Source organism: Salvelinus namaycush, chromosome 4 (genome assembly GCF_016432855.1).
Source record: "Salvelinus namaycush isolate Seneca chromosome 4, SaNama_1.0, whole genome shotgun sequence".
Classification (NCBI taxonomy): Eukaryota; Metazoa; Chordata; class Actinopteri; order Salmoniformes; family Salmonidae; genus Salvelinus; species Salvelinus namaycush.
This window is the reverse complement of record NC_052310.1, coordinates 62,988,929-63,010,728: the sequence shown is the minus strand read 5'-3', so window position 1 is coordinate 63,010,728 and position 21,800 is coordinate 62,988,929. Positions and strand designations below refer to the sequence as shown.

Genomic DNA, 21,800 nt, shown 5'->3' with positions numbered 1-21,800 from the left:
CTGAAGACGTGTAGGACTGTGCATAGAACAAGGGCTCAGGGATGGATCACACCCTCTGGTTCAGTCAGTAAACTGACTCCGCAGCAGTCACTATCAGAGTCATGCCATACTCTGGTCCATAGGAGTCTGTCTCACATCTCAGGGCCTTGAGTTAGGCTACACACAGTGCTGCTGTTTTTCTGTTCTCCCTGAACCTTAGATCTTATTTATACACCAATGTTACTGATTGAGGATTTTTTGGGACGAAATCAGTGGCTGGTTAAAAGTTCAGGATGAAAACCAGCATGCACTGTGACCCTTGAGGATTGGAGATATCTGATGTAGGAACTAGGGATAAAGGGCAAGAGGTTGACATTGAGAAATGGAGCTTAAATGTGTAATATGTCACTTTTGTGGCTACCCAACCAAATTCACATAGAAATGTGTAATTCTCATTGAAAGCAAGTCTAACTTTTTAGGGATAGGGGGCAGCATTTTCACTTTGGATGAATCGTGTGCCCATAGTGAACTGCCTCCTACTCTGTCCCAGATGCTAATATATGCATATTATTATTACTATTGGATAGAAAACACTCTGAAGTTTCTAAAACTGTTTGAATTATGTCTGTGAGTATAACAGAACTCATATGGCAGGCAAACTTCCAAACAGGAAGTGGAAATTCTGGGGCTGGTTGATGTTAAACCCATCGTCTATTCACATCCCAGTAAGATATGGATCTTACGCCTTCCACTAGATGTCAACAGTCAGTAGAACGTGGAATGAAGCCTCTAGTGTGATGTGGGGCCGGATGGCAGCTATTTGAGTCAGTGGTCTGGCAGAGTGCTAGTTCTTGGTCACGCGCACTAGTCATGATATGGCCATGCGTTCCATTACTCTGTAGACAAAAACGAATGCTCCGGTTGGAACGTTATTGGATATATATGATAACAACATCCTGAAGATTGATTCTCTACTTAATTTGACCAGTTTATTCGACCTGGAATATAACTTTTTGAAGTTTTCGTCTGAGTTCGCCTTGACCGGCGCCAGCGTTTGGACATGTGAACTAAACGTGCTAGCAAAGGTAGCTAATTGGACACTAGTAATGGACATTATCGAACAAAACAACGATTTATTGTGGAACTAGGATTCCTGGCACTGCATTCTGATGAAAGATCATCAAAGGTAAGGGAATATTTATGATGTAATTTCGTATTTCTGTTGACTCCAACATGGCGGAGAAATGTTGTGTATTTCTGAGCGCCGTCTCAGATTATTGCATGGTATGCTTTTTCCGTAAAGTTTAAAAAAAATCTGACACAGCGGTTGCATTAAGAACAAGTGTATCTTTAATTATATGTAAAACATGTATCTTTCATCAAAGTTTATGATGAGTATTTCTGTTATTTGACATGGCTCTCTGTAATTACTCCGGATATTTTGGAGGCATTTCTGAACATGGCGCCAATGTAAACCGAGATTTGTGGATATAAATATGCACATTATCGAACAAAACATAAATGTATTGTGTAACATGATGTCCTATGAGTGTCATCTGATGAAGATTATCAAAGGTTAGTGATTCATTTTAGTGATCTCTATTTCTGCTTTTGTGACTCTATCTTTGGCTGGGAAAAATGGCTGTGTGTTTTTTGGATTTGGTGGTGATCTAACATAAATATATGTTGTGTTTTCGCTGTAAAACATTTTAAAAATCAGACACAATGGGTAGATTAACAAGATGTTTCTCTTTCATTTGCTGTATTGGACTTGTTAATGTGTGAAAGTTGAATTTCGCGCGCTGCCTTTTCAGCGGAATGTTGTTGGTGTTCCGCTAGCGGAACCCCTGGGCTAGAAAGGCTAAGAAGCGGTAGATCTGTCCTATGTGCGCTATGCTTCCCGTTCTTAAGTTTCGTTTTTGTGTCATTTACTTTCGGTTTTGTACACCAGCCTCAAACAGCTGAAAATATAAGATTTTTGGTTATTGGAAAAGATATTTGTGACCCACCACCTATGCAGCATAATAGAAAATTGTATATCGTACACTGAATGTTTTGGTGCACCTACTGGAGAGCTCTTCTTTGTCTACACCCATTCAGCATCGTTCACACCCTCTTAAGCCTTACACGGAACATAAACCGGCTGTGCGCGTGCACTATTGTGCATAAATGTATTTTGTCCCCCTACACCAAACGCGATCACGACACGCAGGTTAAAATATCAAAACAAACTCTGAACCAATGACATTAATTTGGGGACAGGTCGAAAAGCATTAAACATGTATGGCAATTTAGCTAGTTAGCTTGCACTTGCTAGCTAATTTGTCCCATTTAGCTAGCTTGCTGTTGCTAGCTAATTTGTCCTGGGATATAAACATTGAGTTGTGATTTTACCTGAAATGCACAAGGTCCTCTACTCCAACAATTAATCCACACATAAAACGGTCAACCGAATCGTTTCTAGTCCACATCTCCTCTTTCCAGGCTTTTTCATCTTTGAATTTATATGGTGATCTCATCTACACTTTCATAGTATTACCACGACAACCGGCAAAACAGTTTCTTTCAATCACCCACGTGGGTATAACCATTGAGGAGATGGCACGTGGGTACCTGCTTCTATAAACCAATGAGGAGATGGGAGAGGCAGGACTTGCAGCGCGATCTGTGTCAGAAATAGGAATTACTTCTATTTTAGCCCTTGGTAACGCAGACGCTGGTTAGCGCGCGCGAGCAGTGTGGGTGCAATAATTGAATAACATGGATTTCTAAATTTATTTTGCAATGCTCGCGCACGCGACGTGTCCGGTCTGGTCAGCATGTTAGCCCCATTCATCTCTTTAAGGATTCACATGTGAGGGTATGTGCTAAACAGAGTGAATACATTAATGTAGTAAACAACCTAAGATTTCAAGACTAAAAGTGGTGAAAGTAGTAGCAAAATGTAGTAGTAAAAATACACTGTGTCTAGTCCTTGGCCTATATCCTTAATCTGACTTTGGTGCAGGTCATGTTGTTCTTCACATTACCGTCTTTGGTAAACATACACCATATCAAATTGAATCAAAGTTTATTTGTCACATGCACAACATGCAAAAGGTGTAAACAGTACAGTGAAATGGTTACTTGCATAGTGGAGTCTTTTGTTTAGACATGTTTAGCTTCATTGTTTAGCTAGTAAGCTAGCTAAATAATGAATCTTAATCCCAATGTATGATATCATGCACCATGCATGAATCTGCAGGTAGCTAAAGCTAACCAACTAGGTTCAATGTTAGCTAGCTAGTTAACATTAGGCTATAATTACCAATGCAAATGTTTTTTTAGATATGAATAATATTACGACACAGATCATACAAGTAACGTTATCTAGTGAGCCAGCCAGCTAACAGTAAGCTTTAACTTGCAATGAAAATGACTTTCAGACAAAATTTGAAATGTATAATATCTGAAAATTTTGCTACTCTTACCTGTATACATGGATGAACGCTTCTCCCTCTGTCTTGGATGCCATGGTTTCTCCATCTCCTTGGCTATCATACTTGAATTCCCCTGATTTCAAAACTCGGTCCTCCAGAAAGTGGAGAGCAACACTTATGCAGATCTACAATGCAATATATATATTTTTAAAGCCTCGTTAGACTGGATTAATGACCAGCTCAAATAGACAGAAGCGTGCTATATATGGCAGACCAATCCGAATGAATCTCTCGGCATGTCCAGCCCACTCATTATCTCAGCCAATTATGGCTAGCGGGAATGGCTAGCGTCTTTTTCTGTGGCTAAATCAACTAGACTTGTAATTTAACAATTTTATTCATATTTACAGATGGCATACAAGTTTGTTATTAAGGCACATGAAAGTTCACACGTTCCAGAAGGCATTTCTGCCCAAAAACTTATTTTGATTTAAAAAAAAGAAGAAGATTAAGTTCATGGCTCTCCTGCGAAGTAGTGACCCGCGACGGACAGTACACCTAGTTTCCTGAAACAAGTCACATGTTGATAAAAAAATGGAAAAACATTCAAATGCCACTCCTAAATGACTATTGTAGCTGGAAACGGCAGATTTTATTATGGAATATCTACATAGGCGTACAGAAGCCCATTATCAGCAACCATCACTCCTGTGTTCCAATGGCACGTTGTGTTAGCTAATCCAAGTTTATCATTTTAAAAGGCTAATTGATCATTAGAAAACCATTTTGCAATTATGTTAGCACAGCTGAAAACTGTTGTCCTGATTAAAGAAGTAATACAACTGGTCTTCTTTAGACTAGTTGAGTATCTGGAGCATCAGCATTTGTGGGTTCGGTTACAGGCTCAAATTGGCCAGAAACTAAGAACTTTCTTCTGAAACGTTATTCTTGTTCTGAGAAATGAAGGCTGTTCAATGCGAGAAATTTCCAAGAAACTGAAGATCTGGTACAACACTGTGAACTACTCCTTCACAGAACAATGCAAACTGTATCTCACCAGAATAGAAAGAGGAGTGGGAGGCCCCAGTGCACAACTGAGCAAGAGGACAAGTACATTAGAGTGTCTAGTTTGAGAAACAGACACCTCACAAGTCCTCAACTGGCAGCTTCATTAAATAGTACCCGCAAAACACCAGTCTCAACGTCAACAGTGAAGAGGCGACTCCGGGAAGCTGGCCTTCTAGGCAGAGTTCCTCTGTCCAGTGTCTGTTATTTTGCCCATCTTAATCTTTTATTTTGATTGGCCAGTCTGAGATATGGCTTTTTCTTTGCAACTCTGCCTAGAAGGCCAGCATCCCGGAGTCGCCTCTTCACTGTTGACGTTGAGACTCCCTCTGCAACTGGATCCTAGACTTCTTGACAGGCTGTCCCCTGGTGGTAAGGGTTGGTAACAACACATCCGCCAAGCTGATCCTCAACACGTGGGCCCCTCAGGGGTGCGTGCTCAGTCGCCTTCTGTACTCCCTGTTCACTCATGACTGCACGGCCCGGCCCGGCACAACTCCAACACCATCATTAAGTCTGCTGATGATACAACAGTGATAGGCCTGATCACCGACGATGAGACAGCTTATATGGAGGAGGTCAGAGACCTGACTGTGTGGTACAACCTCCCCCTCAACGTGATCAAGACAAAGGAGATGATTGTGGACTACAGGAAAAGGAGGACTGAGCACGCCCCCATTCTAATTGAAGGGGCTGTAGTGGAGCAGGTTGAGAGCTTCGAGACAGTTGTGAAGAGGGCATGACAAAATCTTTTCCCCCTCAGGAGACTGAAAAGATTTGGCATGGGTCCTCAAATCCTCAAAAGGTTTTACAGCTGCACCATCGAGAGCATCCTGACGGTTGCATCACTGCCTGGTATGGCAACTGCTCGGCCTCCGACCGCAAGGCACGACAGAGGGTAGTGCGTACGGCCCAGTACATCACCGGGGCCAAGCTTCCTGCAATCCAGGACCTCTATACCAGGCGGTGTCAGAGGAAGGCCCCAAAAATTGTCAAAGACTTTAGCCACCCTAGTCATAGACGGTTCTCTCTGCTACTGTACGGCAAGCGTTACTGGAGCGCCAAGTCTAGGTCCAAGAGGCTTCTAAACAGCTTCTACCCCTAAGCCATAATACTCCTGAACATCGAATCAAATGGCTATCCAGACTATTTGCACCCCCCCCAACGCTGCTGCTACTCTCTTATCATCTATGCATAGCCACTTTAATAACCCTACCTGCATGTACATAATTACCTCAACTACCTCGACACCAGTGCCCCTGCACATTGACACATTGACCCTGAACCGGTACCCTTGCATATAGCACCGCTCTTGTTATTTACTGCTGCTCTTTAATTATTTGTTTTTCTTATCTCTTACTTAAAAAAAAAAGTATTTTCTTAAAACTGCATTGTTGGTTAATGGCTTGTAAGTAAGCATTTCACTGTTGTATTCGGCGCATGTGACAAATTCGATTTGATTTGTGTATAGGTTGATGAGGGAAAACATTAATTTAATCATTTTTAGAATAAGGCAGTAACGTAACAAAATTTGGAAAAAGTCAAGGGGTATGAATACTTTCCTGAATGCACTGTATACTTCCTTTTTTTTTTTACTGATACCGGGCTACCTTCAGACGAGTCTTGTGAGGCTAGTGGGCATCCTAGAGCAAAACATCAACATTTACGTGTTCGTGGGAGACTCGCCTTTCCATAGAGGGTCAAATTAGTGTTTTGCCCAAACTAACTCAAACTAGGACTGGTCGATATGGCCTAAAAATCATATCTCAATGTTTTTCAAACTTTTGGGCTATTCACGATATATATCTAGATTTCTCTAAATAAGCTTTGTTGCACAATTTAAGGTCAATACACTGCATGTGAAATTATACCTAGGCTAAATATAAGCCTTCCACAACAATAAGACAAAGTAATAATTTAATTCTTTTGTCAAAATAGTTTAACCTGCTATTTTGCAAAAATCACTGGTCTGGCTTTCAAGTCTGAAAATTATATTTTTGTTACAAATTGTACCAGAACCATGCACAATGCACATTCACTAATAATTAACAACTTCTTATAGCAGGCGTTGTAGAAAATGAACACTAGTCTCATAAACAATCTCTCAAGCACAAGCCCACATGCTAGTGAGTAGCCAGCTAATCTTTGTATTTAAATTCTAGCCAACTAGGAAGTATTTGGTTGCTAACAAGGTAGAACAGTTCAACTGTTATGAATTTACCCTCCTGTCTATCTCCAACTGTTTGAACAACATAGCCTGTTCACTTTAAGATATTGAAATCAAGTAGCCTACCTGGTTAAGAACATATTTCTCAGAATGAGAACAAGTTGCCCATTCCTGATATAAATGCCAATTTTTATACTCTTTGCACATTTATGAAACACAGACTAGACAACTAGTAATCCATTTGGGATATTACAACAACAACGAAAAGAGTTACTTTTGTGTCCCTTTGATATTTTAAGTTGAAATTTTTCAACAATATTGTATTTCAAAAGCCTGTTATATTAAATGCAGTGCCTTTTAATATAGACCACATGGAGAATTCAATAAATCAGATTTTTTTATATGAATAAAGACTTCTGCATTTTGACATGTCCCTCTGTGCAACCTCTGTGACATCTATGAAGATGTTAACCTACTTAACCCCAACATTTCTCCTAGTTTCACCATCGTTGTAAAGTCCTAGTTATGTTGTTGCTTTGACAGTCATTTCTGAAGATGATTATTTATTTCCTGAGATTAGCGATTCACTTACGTCTGTCCCTCATTTTAAAGTCAAGCCTGTTACGTGAACTGAACTCTTGTTTTAATGTGGTGAAACTATTCCTTTAAAAAAAAAATATTCTAAAGAAACATTGAACATCTAATAGTCAACGCAGTGTAAAAGCATGTGAGCTGGTCCTACTCTTTTGGCCATTTTCTGGTGTTTTGTGGTGGAAAACTGAGTGGGTCGAGGTTAACACTGTTACCCATAGATAGACAGGCTAGAAATGTTTTAACAATGACAATTTTTTTGTGCCGCTTGCTTTCAACTGCCATTCACTGTTGCAAACAACAAGCTTTCATGTATGGCGGTTTTAAGATGAAGTCATCAACCCTGTTACCTTATTTGGCACTACTATAGGCTAGTCTTTTTTATGATGAGAACTTGTTTTTTATGAATTCGAAAATGTGCTCTTTTTGACAGAATGTTCAATTGTTATGAAATGAAACTGTAACGTAGACGCAGGGAGTCAGGAAGCAGGTGCAGTTAGTGAGTTTTATAATAATGAACATGGAACGGTACAAACCAAGAGAAATGTCTGACATGGAAACATAAACAATACTACCTGATGACTGATAACAAAAGAGTAAGTAATCAAGAGAGTAATGAAGTCCAGGTGTGACTGATGATGAGACGCAGGTGTGCATAATGATGGTTGTGCAGGTGTGCATAACGATGGGTTGCCAGGACCGGTGGTTAGTAGACCGCCGGAGCGGGAGTAGACGTGACATTAACGTTTTTTGGGGCCAAGTTACACCTCTCGAAAGGCACCGAATTGGTGGAACGACCCTACTGCAAACAACAAACACGGGTTCTTTCCCGCTTTGAAATCATTGTACACGCGATAGAACAGCAGAATATGAGCTGTTTTGATTTTTTACTACACTGCTCAATGCACCTCAGCTCAGTTTCGACCACAAACAAAGGTGCTGGTGCAGACAGTGGTGCGGATTCCATCTTGAAGTCAGTCTCAAGTTAGGATATGGTACTGCAGAGCAGGTTTCTTCTTGCCTTCTTAATCCTATTGAGCTACAACTACTTAGATACCCCTGGTATGACATTCTCTACCCTATCCCAAAATGTCAACCGCCTGTCTGCAGGCTACTACACTCCAGTAATATCACCAGTTTTAACAGGGCAGTAAACACACTGGCAGTGTTTGGGTGTAAATGCATTGTTTCCTGCCAGTTACTACTCATAAATACACAGCATGCGGTCAAGCCAAATAACACGTGTTTGTATATGCATTTGACAACCCAGAGAATTTCCTGACCTATTTAACTGAGGTGTGTTGTGACTGATTTAGATATATTTCTGTGTGTGTGTGTGTGTGTGTGTGTTAGGGCTGCACGATTTATAGAAAATATCTTTAAATATTCATTTTTTTTCAATTCTACAATGAGATCATAGGAATTAATTCATACTGTGCTAACTGAATACAAAACCAAATGAAACAAATATTTTCCAACATTGTTTTATTGAACTTTTTAACATAAAAATAATGTCTACTGTTTGGCTGTTTAATTTTTTTATTGACTGCCCCTAAAGACATAGTGACATCATTTCAGTTATTTTGACACAAAGTAATAACCAAACTTACATTTGCTTCATTTAGGGTTAACTCTTCTTGAACTGCACTGTTGGTTAAGGGCTTGTTAGTAAGCATTTCATGGTAAAGTCTAAACTTGTTGTATTCGGCGCATGTGACAAATAAAGTTTGATTTGATATGTTTAAACTGGGGCTGGAAAATACAGCTGTAACAAAGTTGTGAAATGTTGTGCAAATTATGTAAAATAAATAACATTCAAATTATAAATCACAGCCGCTGACATCGTAGTGCTGCAGAAGAGAGTGGTTTCATCACGGTAGCACAGTCAAAGATCGATTTCTAGCCATTAATCTAATATAATTCATAGATTTTAAACAAAAAACTTTCTGTTTGTCATAGACGGACAAGATTCATATGAAATGATAGAGGCAAGTTCCTAACGAGTTCAGGAAGCCCTGTGCACATTTTTTCTAACACTAAACATACAAATATGTATTTTACAGTTATGAGGGTGAAATCTTATAGTTAGTCATTTTATAAGTTGATTATGCTATATTTAGAAAGTATATAAGTCATTTCAAGCCTTATTCATACAGTTTTGTTGAATAGGTAATGCATCATATAGTTTAAATATTTGTATCATATTTGTACTGTGTACTTCGAAAGTGACTATACCTTTGCAATTTACCAGAAAGATGAGATTTTAACCTTTGAGTAAGCAGCATTACTAAACTCGGATGCAGGTGTCAGGTGCAGGAGGCAGAAAGTTCTGAATAGCGCTTTAATCAGCACCGGGCAAAATAGTACATACAACGAAACTGAGCGTCATAAAACAAAATGCCCAAAACAAGAAACAAACCCAGATTGCACTACCCCACATACAAAGTGGGAATAAACAAGCCCGCACGAAGAGCAGGCGGGCCTACCGACTTAAATAGCCAAACTAAACGTCTAAACGAGAAACAGGTGAAACAAATCAGACCAAACCAACAGAAAAGGGAAAAAGGGATCGGTGGCAGCTAGTAGGCCGGTGACGACGACCGCCGAGCACCACCCGAACAGGAAGGGGAGCCACCTTCGGTAGGAGTGTTCAATTGATGAACACCTGTGGAACGGTCGTTAAGACACTAACAGCTTACAGACGGTAGGCAATTAAGGTCACAGTTATGAAAACTTAGGACACTAAAGAGGCCTTTCTACTGACTCTGAAAAACACCAAAAGAAAGATGCCCAGGGTCCCTGCTCATCTGCGTGAACGTGCCCTAGGCATGCTGCAAGGAGGCATGAGGACTGCAGATGTGGCCAGGGCAATAAATTGCAATGTCCGTACTGTGAGACGCCTAAGACAGCGCTACAGGGAGACAGGACGGACAGCTGATTGTCCTCGCAGTCGCAGACCACGTGTAACAACACCTGCACAGGATCGGTACATCTGAACATCATACCAGCGGAACAGGTACAGGATGGCAACAACAACTGTCCAAGTTACACCAGGAATGCACAATCCCTCCGTCAGTGCTCAGACTGTCCGCAATAGGCTGAGAGAGGCTGGACTGAAGGCTTGTAGGCCTGTTGTAAGGCAGGTCCTCACCAGACATCACAGGCAACAACGTCGCCTATGGGCACAAACCCACCGTCGCTGGACCAGACAGGACTGGCAAAAAGTGCTCTTCACTGACGAGTCACGGGTTTGTCTCACCAGGGGTGATGGTCGGATTCGCGTTTATCGTTGAACGAATGAGCGTTACACCGAGTCCTGTACTCTGGAGCGGGATCGATTTGGAGGTGGACGGTCCGTCATGGTCTGGGGTGTAGTGTGGCGCAGCATCATCGGACTGAGCTTGTTGTCATTGCAGGCAATCTCAACGCTGTACGTTACAGGGAAAACATCCTCCTCCCTCATGTGGTACCCTTCCTGCAGGCTCATCCTGACATGACAATGCCACCATCCATACTGCTCGTTCTGTGCATGATTTTGTGCTTCACCCAGTGCCCTCTTTTATTCCCCAGCTGGAAGAGATGGCTCCCACCAACTTCTTGCATTGATTTAGTTAATCACTCTCACTAAAAACTGTAAACATTTCTCTCCACCCTATGGCAAAATGTCACTGTGGCCACTTGTGATGAGTTCAGATCTTTTGTGGCACCTAAACTGTTGCCACACAGTTGGACGCACAGAATCGTTTAGAATGTCATTCTATGCTGTAGCATTAAGATTTCCCTTCACTGGAACTAAGGGGCCTAGCCCGAACCATGAAAAACAGCCCCAGATCATTATTCCTCCTCCACCAAACTTTACAGTTGGCACTATGCATTAGGGCAAGTAGCGTTCTCCTGGCATCGCCAAACCCAGATACATCCGTCGGACTGCCAGATGGAGAAGCGTAATTCATCACTCCAGAGAATGCGTTTCCACTGCTCCAGAGTCCAATGGCGGCGAGCTTTACACCACTCCAGCCGACGCCCGGCATTGCGCATGGTGTTCTTAGGCTTGTGTGCGGCTGCTCGGCCATGGAAACCCATTTCATGAAGCTCCCGACGAACAGTTATTGTGCTGATGTTGCTTACAAAGGCAGCTTGGAACTCGTAGTGAGTTTTGCAACCGAGGACAGATGATTTTTACGAGGACAGAGCTTGTGTGGCCTACCACTTCGCGACTGAGACGTTGTTGCTCCTAGGTGTTTCCACTTCACAATAACAGCACTTACAGTTGACCGGGCAGGTTCTAGCAGGGCAGAAACTAGATGAACTGACTTGTTGGAAACGTGGCATCCTATGACGGTGCCATGTTGAAAGTCACTGAGCTCTTCAGGACGGGCCATTCTACTGCCAATGTTTGTCTATGGAGATTGCAATTGCTGTGTGCTCGATTTTATACACCTGTCAGCAATGGGTTTGGCTGAAATAGCCAAATCCACAAATTTGAAGGGGTGTCCACATACTTTTAGACATGAAATGTACTACGGTGAGGTGAAGCCCTTTCTCCTCACCAGCATCTAACTGTGCACTTTAAGCGGGGATGCTTGTGATTGGTCAGCATGTGCAATGGATGCAGAGAGTGAGTGAGCCTGCTTGTGATTGGTCAGCATCCTCTGTGCATGTAGTGAGTGAATGAACGGAGTCTAGCGCATCTCATTGGAGGAGGTAACGTGGTCTAGTTTTTGTTGTATTAATGGAGTGTCAAAGAAGGGAGAGGCTGTATGTACAGTAGGGAGAACAAGTATTTGATACACTGCCCGATTTTGCAGGTTTTCCTACTTACAAAGCATGTAGAGGTCTGTAATCTTTATCATAGGTACACTTCAACTGTGAGAGACGGAACCTAAAACAAAAATCCATAAAATCACATTGTATGATTTTTAAGTAATTAATTAGCATTTTATTGCATGACATAAGTATTTGATACATCAGAAAAGCAGAACTTAATATTTGGTACAGAAACCTTTGTTTGCAATTACAGAGATCATACGTTTCCTGTAGTTCTTGACCAGGTTTGCACACACTGCAGCAGGGATTTTGGCCCACTCCTCCATACAGACCTTCTCCAGATCCTTCAGGTTTCGGGGCTGTCGCTGGGCAATACGGACTTTCAGCTCCCTCCAAAGATTTTCTATTGGGTTCAGGTCTGGAGACTGGCTAGGCCACTCCAGGACCTTGAGATGCTTCTTACGGAGCCACTCCTTAGTTGCCCTGGCTGTGTGTTTCGGGTCGTTGTCATGCTGGAAGACCCAGCCAGGACCCATCTTCAATGCTCTTACTGAGGGAAGGAGGTTGTTGGCCAAGATCTCGCGATACATGGCCCCATCCATCCTCCCCTCAATACGGTGCAGTCGTCCTGTCCCCTTTGCAGAAAAGCATCCCCAAAGAATGATGTTTCCACCTCCATGCTTCACGGTTGGGATGGTGTTCTTGGGGTTGTACTCATCCTTCTTCTTCCTCCAAACACAGCGAGTGGAGTTTAGACCAAAAAGCTCTATTTTTCTCTCATCAGACCACATGACCTTCTCCCATTCCTCCTCTGGATCATCCAGATGGTCATTGGCAAACTTCAGACGGGCCTGGACATGCGCTGGCTTGAGCAGGGGGACCTTGCATGCGCTGCAGGATTTTAATCCATGACGGCGTAGTGTGTTACTAAGGGTTTTCTTTGAGACTGTGGTCCCAGCTCTCTTCAGGTCATTGACCAGGTCCTGCCGTGTAGTTCTGGGCTGATCCCTCACCTTCCTCATGATCATTGATGCCCCACGAGGTGAGATCTTGCATGGAGCCCCAGACCGAGGGTGATTGACCGTCATCTTGAACTTCTTCCATTTTCTAATAATTGCGCCAACAGTTGTTGCCTTCTCACCAAGCTGCTTGCCTATTGTCCTGTAGCCCATCCCAGCCTTGTGCAGGTCTACAATTTTATCCCTGATGTCCTTACACAGCTCTCTGGTCTTGGCCATTGTGGAGAGGTTGGAGTCTGTTTGATTGAGTGTGTGGACAGGTGTCTTTTATACAGGTAACGAGTTCAAACAGGTGCAGTTAATACAGGTAATGAGTGGAGAACAGGAGGGCTTCTTAAAGAAAAACTAACAGGTCTGTGAGAGCCGGAACTCTTACTGGTTGGTAGGAGATCAAATACTTATGACATGCAATAAAATGCAAATTAATTACTTAAAAATCATACAATGTGATTTTCTGGATTTTTGTTTTAGATTCCGTCTCTCACAGTTGAAGTGTACCTATGAGAAAAATTACAGACCTCTACATGCTTTGTAAGTAGGAAAACCTGCAAAATCGTCAGTGTATCAAATACTTGTTCTCCCCACTGTACATGCCTGGTGCCCAAATTGAAGATGAATGGATTCGGTTCAGTGAGTTTAGTCGGTTGTCATGATGAGCCTTTCCCAGCTAGCTAGTTTATGCTGACAACAGCAGCATGGCACTAGTTAAAACTTGTAATATAAAGTAATGTTTATTTCGATAGGTGAGGTAGAAATGACTTGTAGTATTGGCCATCATCTGGAAGTAACCGTGACATGCCAAATAGCTAACGTTATGACAATGAATGACCATTGCAACCGTGTTGTATCGAGGTGCTTGCCAACGTGAGTTGCTTCCCACTGGGCAGCTTTATCACGTCACCAGTGGTAGCTAACGTAGCCAATTTGTTCCATTCCACTTGATTTTATTTTGAGTAGGATAGCAGCCTACACGAGTAATAACTTTAGTAGCAACCACCCTTAAAATAAATAATAATAATAATCAAAGTAGTAACCATTTAGATGTCACTATGATACATCTACTGCTCAGTGGGGAGAGTTTGCACTGCAAGCCGGCAACACAACATGGGCTCAGAATTCTGCGCTTCTGCTTGAGGAGTACTGCTGTCCCGTAAGGAGAGGAAAGTAGCTAGCTAGTGTTTGCCTTCCGCTGCACTACATACTTTAGTCTGAGACTGCCATCATTAAAGTTTGTGGTGATGTCAAAATGAGGTGTGTTGCCTGAAATAAAGTAATCAGTGAATGGATCATCCATCTCTAACCAATCAGAGTATCAAAGCCAATAATGAATTTCTAAAATGCTGCTTTACCCACGTGTGTTCTGGCTCTGGCACAACCCATCGGTTTCTGGGACCAATCAGATGGTCTAGAATGTATTTCCATTCAAGAAATTGTCTGTGATGTACTCGGATCCAGACATATTGCGGAGATCAAACTAACGTCCGTGGGCGTGGTGTAGCATTTCGCCAGAGCAAGGAGTTTGGGTAGCCAGGCAAAGCTAGTGTAGCCAATATCAGGCAAGGGTGACAGCTAAAGCAGATTTATTGTAACTAGTGATTTTCACTGAAAATGTACAACTAGGCCTACGGCATTAACGTCTACATTTTTGTAAAAAAAAAACAATTACTCTGACAAAAACGGAATGATTTTTAACCATCTCCCAAGTCCCAACCCCGACAGGCAAGATTCAAATTCTCGCTAAAGTTTCCAGCCACAAGCATAAACTAGCTAGCCTGAACTGAATCCATTCGTCTCCACTCAACTCGCAGCTGCGCAACATACTTCATCAATTTGGGCACCAGGCTTGTTTATAAGAACACAAGGCAAGACACAAGGCGAGACACAAATGCAGACACAGGAAGCAGATGGTTGAGTTCCGACATTTATTAATCCAAGGGGTAGGCAAAAGGGAGGTTGGGGACAGGCGAGAGTTCATAAGCCGGGTCAGAGTCCAAACAGTACAAGTCAATAGGCAGGCTTGAAGACAGAACAGGCAGAGTGGTCAGGCAGGCGGGTTCGGAGTCAGGACAGGCAAGGGTCGAAACCAGGAGGACTAGAACCAAAAGAGACTGGGAAAAAATAGGAGCTAGGAAAACCACTGGTTGACTTGGCAAACAAGACGAACTGGCATAGAGAGACAGGAAACATGGGGATATATACACTGGGGATAATAAGTGACACCTGGAGGGGGTGGAGACAATCACAAGGACAGGTGAAACAGATCAAGGTGTGACATTTGTTTGTATAACCTCTCCCGTCAAAGAAAGTAGAAAATCGCATTCTCTTGCGATATGGGCATTGCACATGTCAATATCGCAATTTCGATCGGGATTTGATTAATTGTGCAGCCCTGGTGTGTGTGTGTGTGTGTGTGTGTGTGTGTTTGTGTCAAATCTATATGTGTTTATTTGAAGTGTGAGGTGTGGTGTGACTTACGGTGGAAAATAAGGCTTTGTCAGACCCAAAATATCTGGGTCTGGCTCAAAGCCATGACTCAGTTTCCCCCTCTCTTTCCTGAGTTCAGAGAGAACCAGTGTGAGGAACAGGCACATGCTGTTCTGTGGTGGGGGCACATTTACTTTAATTTGGCATTAGCGGTTGGAAATGTCCATAGCCATGTCCCATTGCAAGGCCAGTGTCGTATTCATTAGGACACACCATTGCAAACATAACACCCTTTCCGTTTCAGGCTAATTTTTCTTCCAGCTAGTGAACCTTGTTCAGAGATTCTATGTCCTTCCATGGTAACATGGAGGTCACTGCAGGTGCTAACACATCAATTGCTTTAGTTAGTGCACATCCTGAATCTGCATTGTAATCTATTATGGGATGACAGGTATTCTCAGAAGGATTCTGTTGCTATTGGAAAACAACACTAAATGTAGTATCAGAGAGGTTCAGCCATTTTAGAGGGAAATGTATTTTGTTATCAAACATCAACATGTTTCATCGTTAAAATCCTACAGTAGGGTCAAGCACTAACATTTTAGCTAGCTAGCTAACTGTTTTTATTTGAAACAACAAGAGATGGCAGTGGCTTGCAGACTGTAGAAGATGGCAGATGCTCAGTAAATTCTTTCCCCAATGGTTTATTTCAAGGTGGACTATCCCTGTTGACTGCAGCTGCATGTGGCCTAAGCTTAGCGGTTATTGTCATAGAAAAGACTGCTGGCCTCACGGTAATTGACTGTTAATTAACATAAACACGTTTAGCATCTCCAGGCCTCCACTCATACAAGCTGCATACAAGCCGCTACATTTAAAAAAAAGTCTAATAAATCAATACACCATCACAATAAATCCATGATTTATTTTAGTTGGGTCTAAAGAAACATGATATGAAGAAAATCTATTTCAGAAGAACAGAATAGGAGTTGGCCTACTGTACAGTGCATTCGGAAAGTATTCAGACCCCTTGACTTTATCCACATTTTGTTACGTTACGGCCTTATTCTTAAATGGATTAATGGATTTTCCTCATCAATCTACACACAATACCCCATAATGGCAAAGCAAAAAGAGGTTTTTAGATTAAAAAATAAATATATACAAAATAAATGTAATATTACATTTACATAAGTATTCAGACCCTTTACTCATTACTTTGTTGAAGCACCTTTGGCAGCGATTAAAGCCTTGAGTCTTCTTGGGTATGATGCTACAAGCTTGGCACACCTGTATTTTTGAGGTTTCTTCTCTGCAGATCCTCAAGCTGTGTCAGGATGGATGTGGAGCGTCACTGCACAGCTATTTTCAGGTCTCGCATGAGACAGGATCGGACACAGGATGTGACTGTTAGACTTACCCCTGCCTCTGTGGATGACCGTGGAAGATCTTCCACCCAGAGTTGTCAATAGGCTAACTAAAATGTTTTGTTTCGTTGTTTTAAGAGCGTCTTTGAGATTCTTGTTGTAATGAAAAGCGCTATACAAATTAAATATATTGTTACTATTGAAGGCTTCAATACTGAAACTGTGGTTTTTATTCAGAATCAGCCGAACCCTATTGACCAGGACAGTTGGCTAGACAGCCAGCCATTCTGATATGCAACATAAAGAGACACCAGTAAACGCCAATTAGCTCTCTTCCTCCTTCTCTCAAAGTGATTCACTATGTTAAACCAGAACACCAAGACAGAGGGATCATTTCCTATTCCTACTAGCCCTGGAGACAAGGGAGTGAGTTTTCCATGCTTGTAACTCACTTCTCCGAAATGACTTGGATGCGCTAAACACACACACATACAGTGGGGCAAAAAAGTATTTAGTCAGCCACCAATTGTGCAAGTTCTCCCACTTAAAAAGATGAGAGGGGCCTGTAATTTTCATCATAGGCACACTTCAACTATGACAGACAAAATGAGAAAAAACAATCCAGAAAATCACATTGTAGGATTTTTAATAAATTTATTTGCAAATTATGGTGGAAAATAAGTATTTGGTCAATAACAAAAGTTTATCTCAATACTTTGTTATATACCCTTTGTTGGCAATGACAGAGGTCAAACGTTTTCTATAAGTCTTCACAAGGTTTTCACACACTGTTGCTGGTATTTTGGCCCATTCCTCCATGCAGATCTCCTCTAGAGCAGTGATGTTTTGGGGCTGTTGCTGGGCAACACGGACTTTCAACTCCCTCCAAAGATTTTCTATGGAGTTGAGATCTGGAGACTGGCTAGGCCACTCCAGGACCTTGAAATGCTTCTTACGAAGCCACTCCTTCGTTGCCCGGGCGGTGTGTTTGGGATCATTGTCATGCTGAAAGACCCAGCCACGTTTCATCTTCAATGCCCTTGCTGATGGAAGGAGGTTTTCACTCAAAATCTCACGATACATGGCCCCATTCATTCTTTCCTTTACACGGATCAGTCGTCCTGGTCCCTTTGCAGAAAAACAGCCCCAAAGCATGATGTTTCCACCCCCATGCTTCACAGTAGGTATGGTGTTCTTTGGATGCAACTCAGCATTCTTTGTCCTCCAAACACGACGAGTTGAGTTTTTACCAAAAAGTTATATTTTGGTTTCATCTGACCATATGACATTCTCTTCTTCTGGATCATCCAAATGCTCTCTAGCAAACTTCAGACGGGCCTGGACATGTACTGGCTTAAGCAGGGGGACACGTCTGGCACTGCAGGATTTGAGTCCCTGGCGGCATAGTGTGTTACTGATGGTAGGCTTTGTTACTTTGGTCCCAGCTCTCTGCAGGTCATTCACTAGGTCCCCCCGTGTGGTTCTGGGATTTTTGCTCACCGTTCTTGTGATCATTTTGACCCCACGGGGTGAGATCTTGCGTGGAGCCCCAGATCGAGGGAGATTATCAGTGGTCTTGTATGTCTTCCATTTCCTAATAATTGCTCCCACAGTTGATTTCTTCAAACCAAGCTGCTTACCTATTGCAGATTCAGTCTTCCCAGCCTGGTGCAGGTCTACAATTTTGTTTCTGGTGTCCTTTGACAGCTCTTTGGTCTTGGCCATAGTGGAGTTTGGAGTGTGACTGTTTGAGGTTGTGGACAGGTGTCTTTTATACTGATAACAAGTTCAAACAGGTGCCATTAATACAGGTAACGAGTACAGGTCTGTGACAGCCAGAAATCTTGCTTGTTTGTAGGTGACCAAATACTTATTTTCCACCATAATTTGCAAATAAATTCATTAAAAATCCTACAATGTGATTTTCTGGATTTTTTTTCTCATTTTGTCTGTCATAGTTGAAGTGTACCTATGATGAAAATTACAGGCCTCTCTCATCTTTTTAAGTGGGAGAACTTGCACAATTGGTGGCTGACTAAATACTTTTTTGCCCCACTGTATACAGTGGGGAGAACAAGTTTTTGATACACTGACGATTTTGCAGGTTTTCCTACTTACAAAGCATGTAGAGGTCTGTAATTTTTCTCATAGGTACACTTCAACTGTGAGAGACGGAATCTAAAACAAAAATCCAGAAAATCACATTGTATGATTTTTAAGTAATTAATTTGCATGACATAAGTATTTGATAACCTACCAACCAGTAAGAATTCCGGCTCTCACAGACCTGTTAGTTTTTCTTTAAGAAGCCCTCCTGTTCTCCACTCATTACCTGTATTAACTGCACCTGTTTGAACTCGTTACCTGTATAAAAGACACCTGTCCACACACTCAATCAAACAGACTCCAACCTATCCACAATGGCCAAGACCAGAGAGCTGTGTAAGGACATCAGGGGTAAAATTGTAGACCTGCACAAGGCTGGGATGGGCTACAGGACAATAGGCAAGCAGCTTGGTGAGAAGGCAACAACTGTTGGCGCAATTATTAGAAAATGGAAGAAGTTCAAGATGACGGTCAATCACCCTCGGTCTGGGGCTCCATGCAAGATCTCACCTCGTGGGGCATCAATGATCATGAGGAAGGTGAGGGATCAGCCCAGAACTACACGGCAGGACCTGGTCAATGACCTGAAGAGAGCTGGGACCATAGTCTCAAAGAAAACCATTAGTAACACACTACGCCGTCATGGATTAAAATCCTGTAGCGCACGCAAGGTCCCCCTGTTCAAGCCAGCGCATGTCCAGGCCCATCTGAAGTTTGCCAATGACCATCTGGATGATCCAGAGGAGGAATGGGAGAAGGTCATGTGGTCTGATGAGAGAAAAATAGAGCTTTTTGGTCTAAACTCCACTCGCCGTGTTTGGAGGAAGAAGAAGGATGAGTACAACCCCAAGAACACCATCCCAACCGTGAAGCATGGAGGTGGAAACATCATTCTTTGGGGATGCTTTTCTGCAAAGGGGACAGGACGACTGCACCGTATTGAGGGGAGGATGGATGGGGCCATGTATCGCGAGATCTTGGCCAACAACCTCCTTCCCTCAGTAAGAGCATTGAAGATGGGTCGTGGCTGGGTCTTCCAGCATGACAACGACCCGAAACACACAGCCAGGGCAACTAAGGAGTGGCTCCGTAAGAAGCATCTCAAGGTCCTGGAGTGGCCTAGCCAGTCTCCAGACCTGAACCCAATAGAAAATCTTTGGAGGGAGCTGAAAGTCCGTATTGCCCAGCGACAGCCCCGAAACCTGAAGGATCTGGAGAAGGTCTGTATGGAGGAGTGGGCCAAAATCCCTGCTGCAGTGTGTGCAAACCTGGTCAAGAACTACAGGAAACATATGATCTCTGTAATTGCAAACAAAGGTTTCTGTACCAAATATTAAGTTCTGCTTTTCTGATGTATCAAATACTTATGTCATGCAATAAAATGCTAATTAATTACTTAAAAATCATACAATGTGATTTTATGGATTTTTGTTTTAGATTCCGTCTCTCACAGTTGAAGTGTACCTATGATACAAATTACAGACCTCTACATGCTTTGTAAGTAGGAAAACCTGCAAAATCGGCAGTGTATCCAATACTTGTTCTCCCCACTGTATATATATACACACACACACACACACACACACACACACACACACACAATGAAACCATTTACTTTCTTCTTACCACTGTCTGTGTCACTTCAGCTTAATGCCACGCTGCAGGGGAACTCTAGCTAGCTGCTTTTGTTGTTGCTTTTGCTGTTCATTCATAACGTCACTCTGCCCCTAGGCTCATGTTTACTGTCAGAATTAAACTTTTTCTCCCCCTCCTTCTGTCCCATAGTGTGTTTATTTTGTCTGCACAATGAATACAATTATATTTATCTCTCTGTGTCTCTCTCTCTCTCTCTCTCTCCATAGTAATAGTGATAGTCCTCCTGCGTTATGCCCATGTGATAGAGAAGCATCAGAACTGTGTGTTGAACACAGCAGGCCTTTCCACTGGCTGGATCTGTGCTGCAGGACTCATCATGGTCGGCAACTTCCAGGTATGTACAGTTCCTTCAGAAAGTATTCACACCCCTTGCCTTTTTACACATTTATCACATCATGTCAAGTGGAATTATATTTTTCATTTAAAAAAAATTATATATAATTTAAAATGAAAAGCTGAAATGTCTTGAGTCAATAAGTAGTCAACCCCTATGCTATGGCAAGCCTAAATACGTTCAGGAGTGAAAATGTGCTTAACAAGTCACATAATACATTGTGTTGACTCACTCTGTGTGCAATAATAGTGTTTAACATGAATGACTACCTCATCCCTGTACCCCACACATACAATTACCTGTAAGGTCCCTCAGTTGAGCAGTGAATTTCAAACACAGATTCAACCACAAAGACCAGGGAGGTTTTCCAATGCCTCACAAAGAAGAGCACCTATTGGTAACTAGGTAAAAAAAAAAAAATGACATTGAATATCCCTTTGAGCATGTCGAAGTTATTAATTACACTTTGGATGGTGTATCAATATACCCAGTCAATACAGGCGTCCTTCCTAACTCAGTTGCCGGAGAGGAAGGAAACCGCTCAGGGATTTCAAAATGAGGCCAATGGTGACTTTAAAACAGTTAGAGTTTAATGGATGTGATAGGAGAAAACTGAGGATGGATCGACAACATTGTATTTAGTCCACAATACTAACCTAAATGACAGAGTGAATAGAAGGAAGCCTTGTACAGAATACAAATATTCAAAAACATGAATCCTGTTTGCAATAATGCTCTAAAGTAAAACTGAAAAAAATGTGGCAAAGTAATTACCTTTATGTCCTGGATGCATCATGTTATCAGTATGCTTGTCATCGGCAAGGACTAGGGAGTTTTGTTTTATATAAAAAGAAACGGAATAGAGTTAAGCACAGGCAAATTCCTAGAGGAAAACCTGGTTCAGTC

At 42.1% G+C, this 21,800-nt stretch overlaps 1 protein-coding gene across 1 annotated transcript in view; it reads left to right on the top strand.

The window, feature by feature from the left end:
- The window catches only part of LOC120046710 (transmembrane protein 150A-like), an 87,259-nt gene that overhangs the window by 46,941 nt on the left and 18,518 nt on the right, over nt 1–21,800 (top strand). Inside the window, exon 5 of the mRNA XM_038992147.1 lies at nt 20,767–20,894. Coding sequence (XP_038848075.1) covers nt 20,767–20,894 — 128 coding nt within the window. The remainder of the gene's footprint in view (nt 1–20,766; nt 20,895–21,800) is intronic.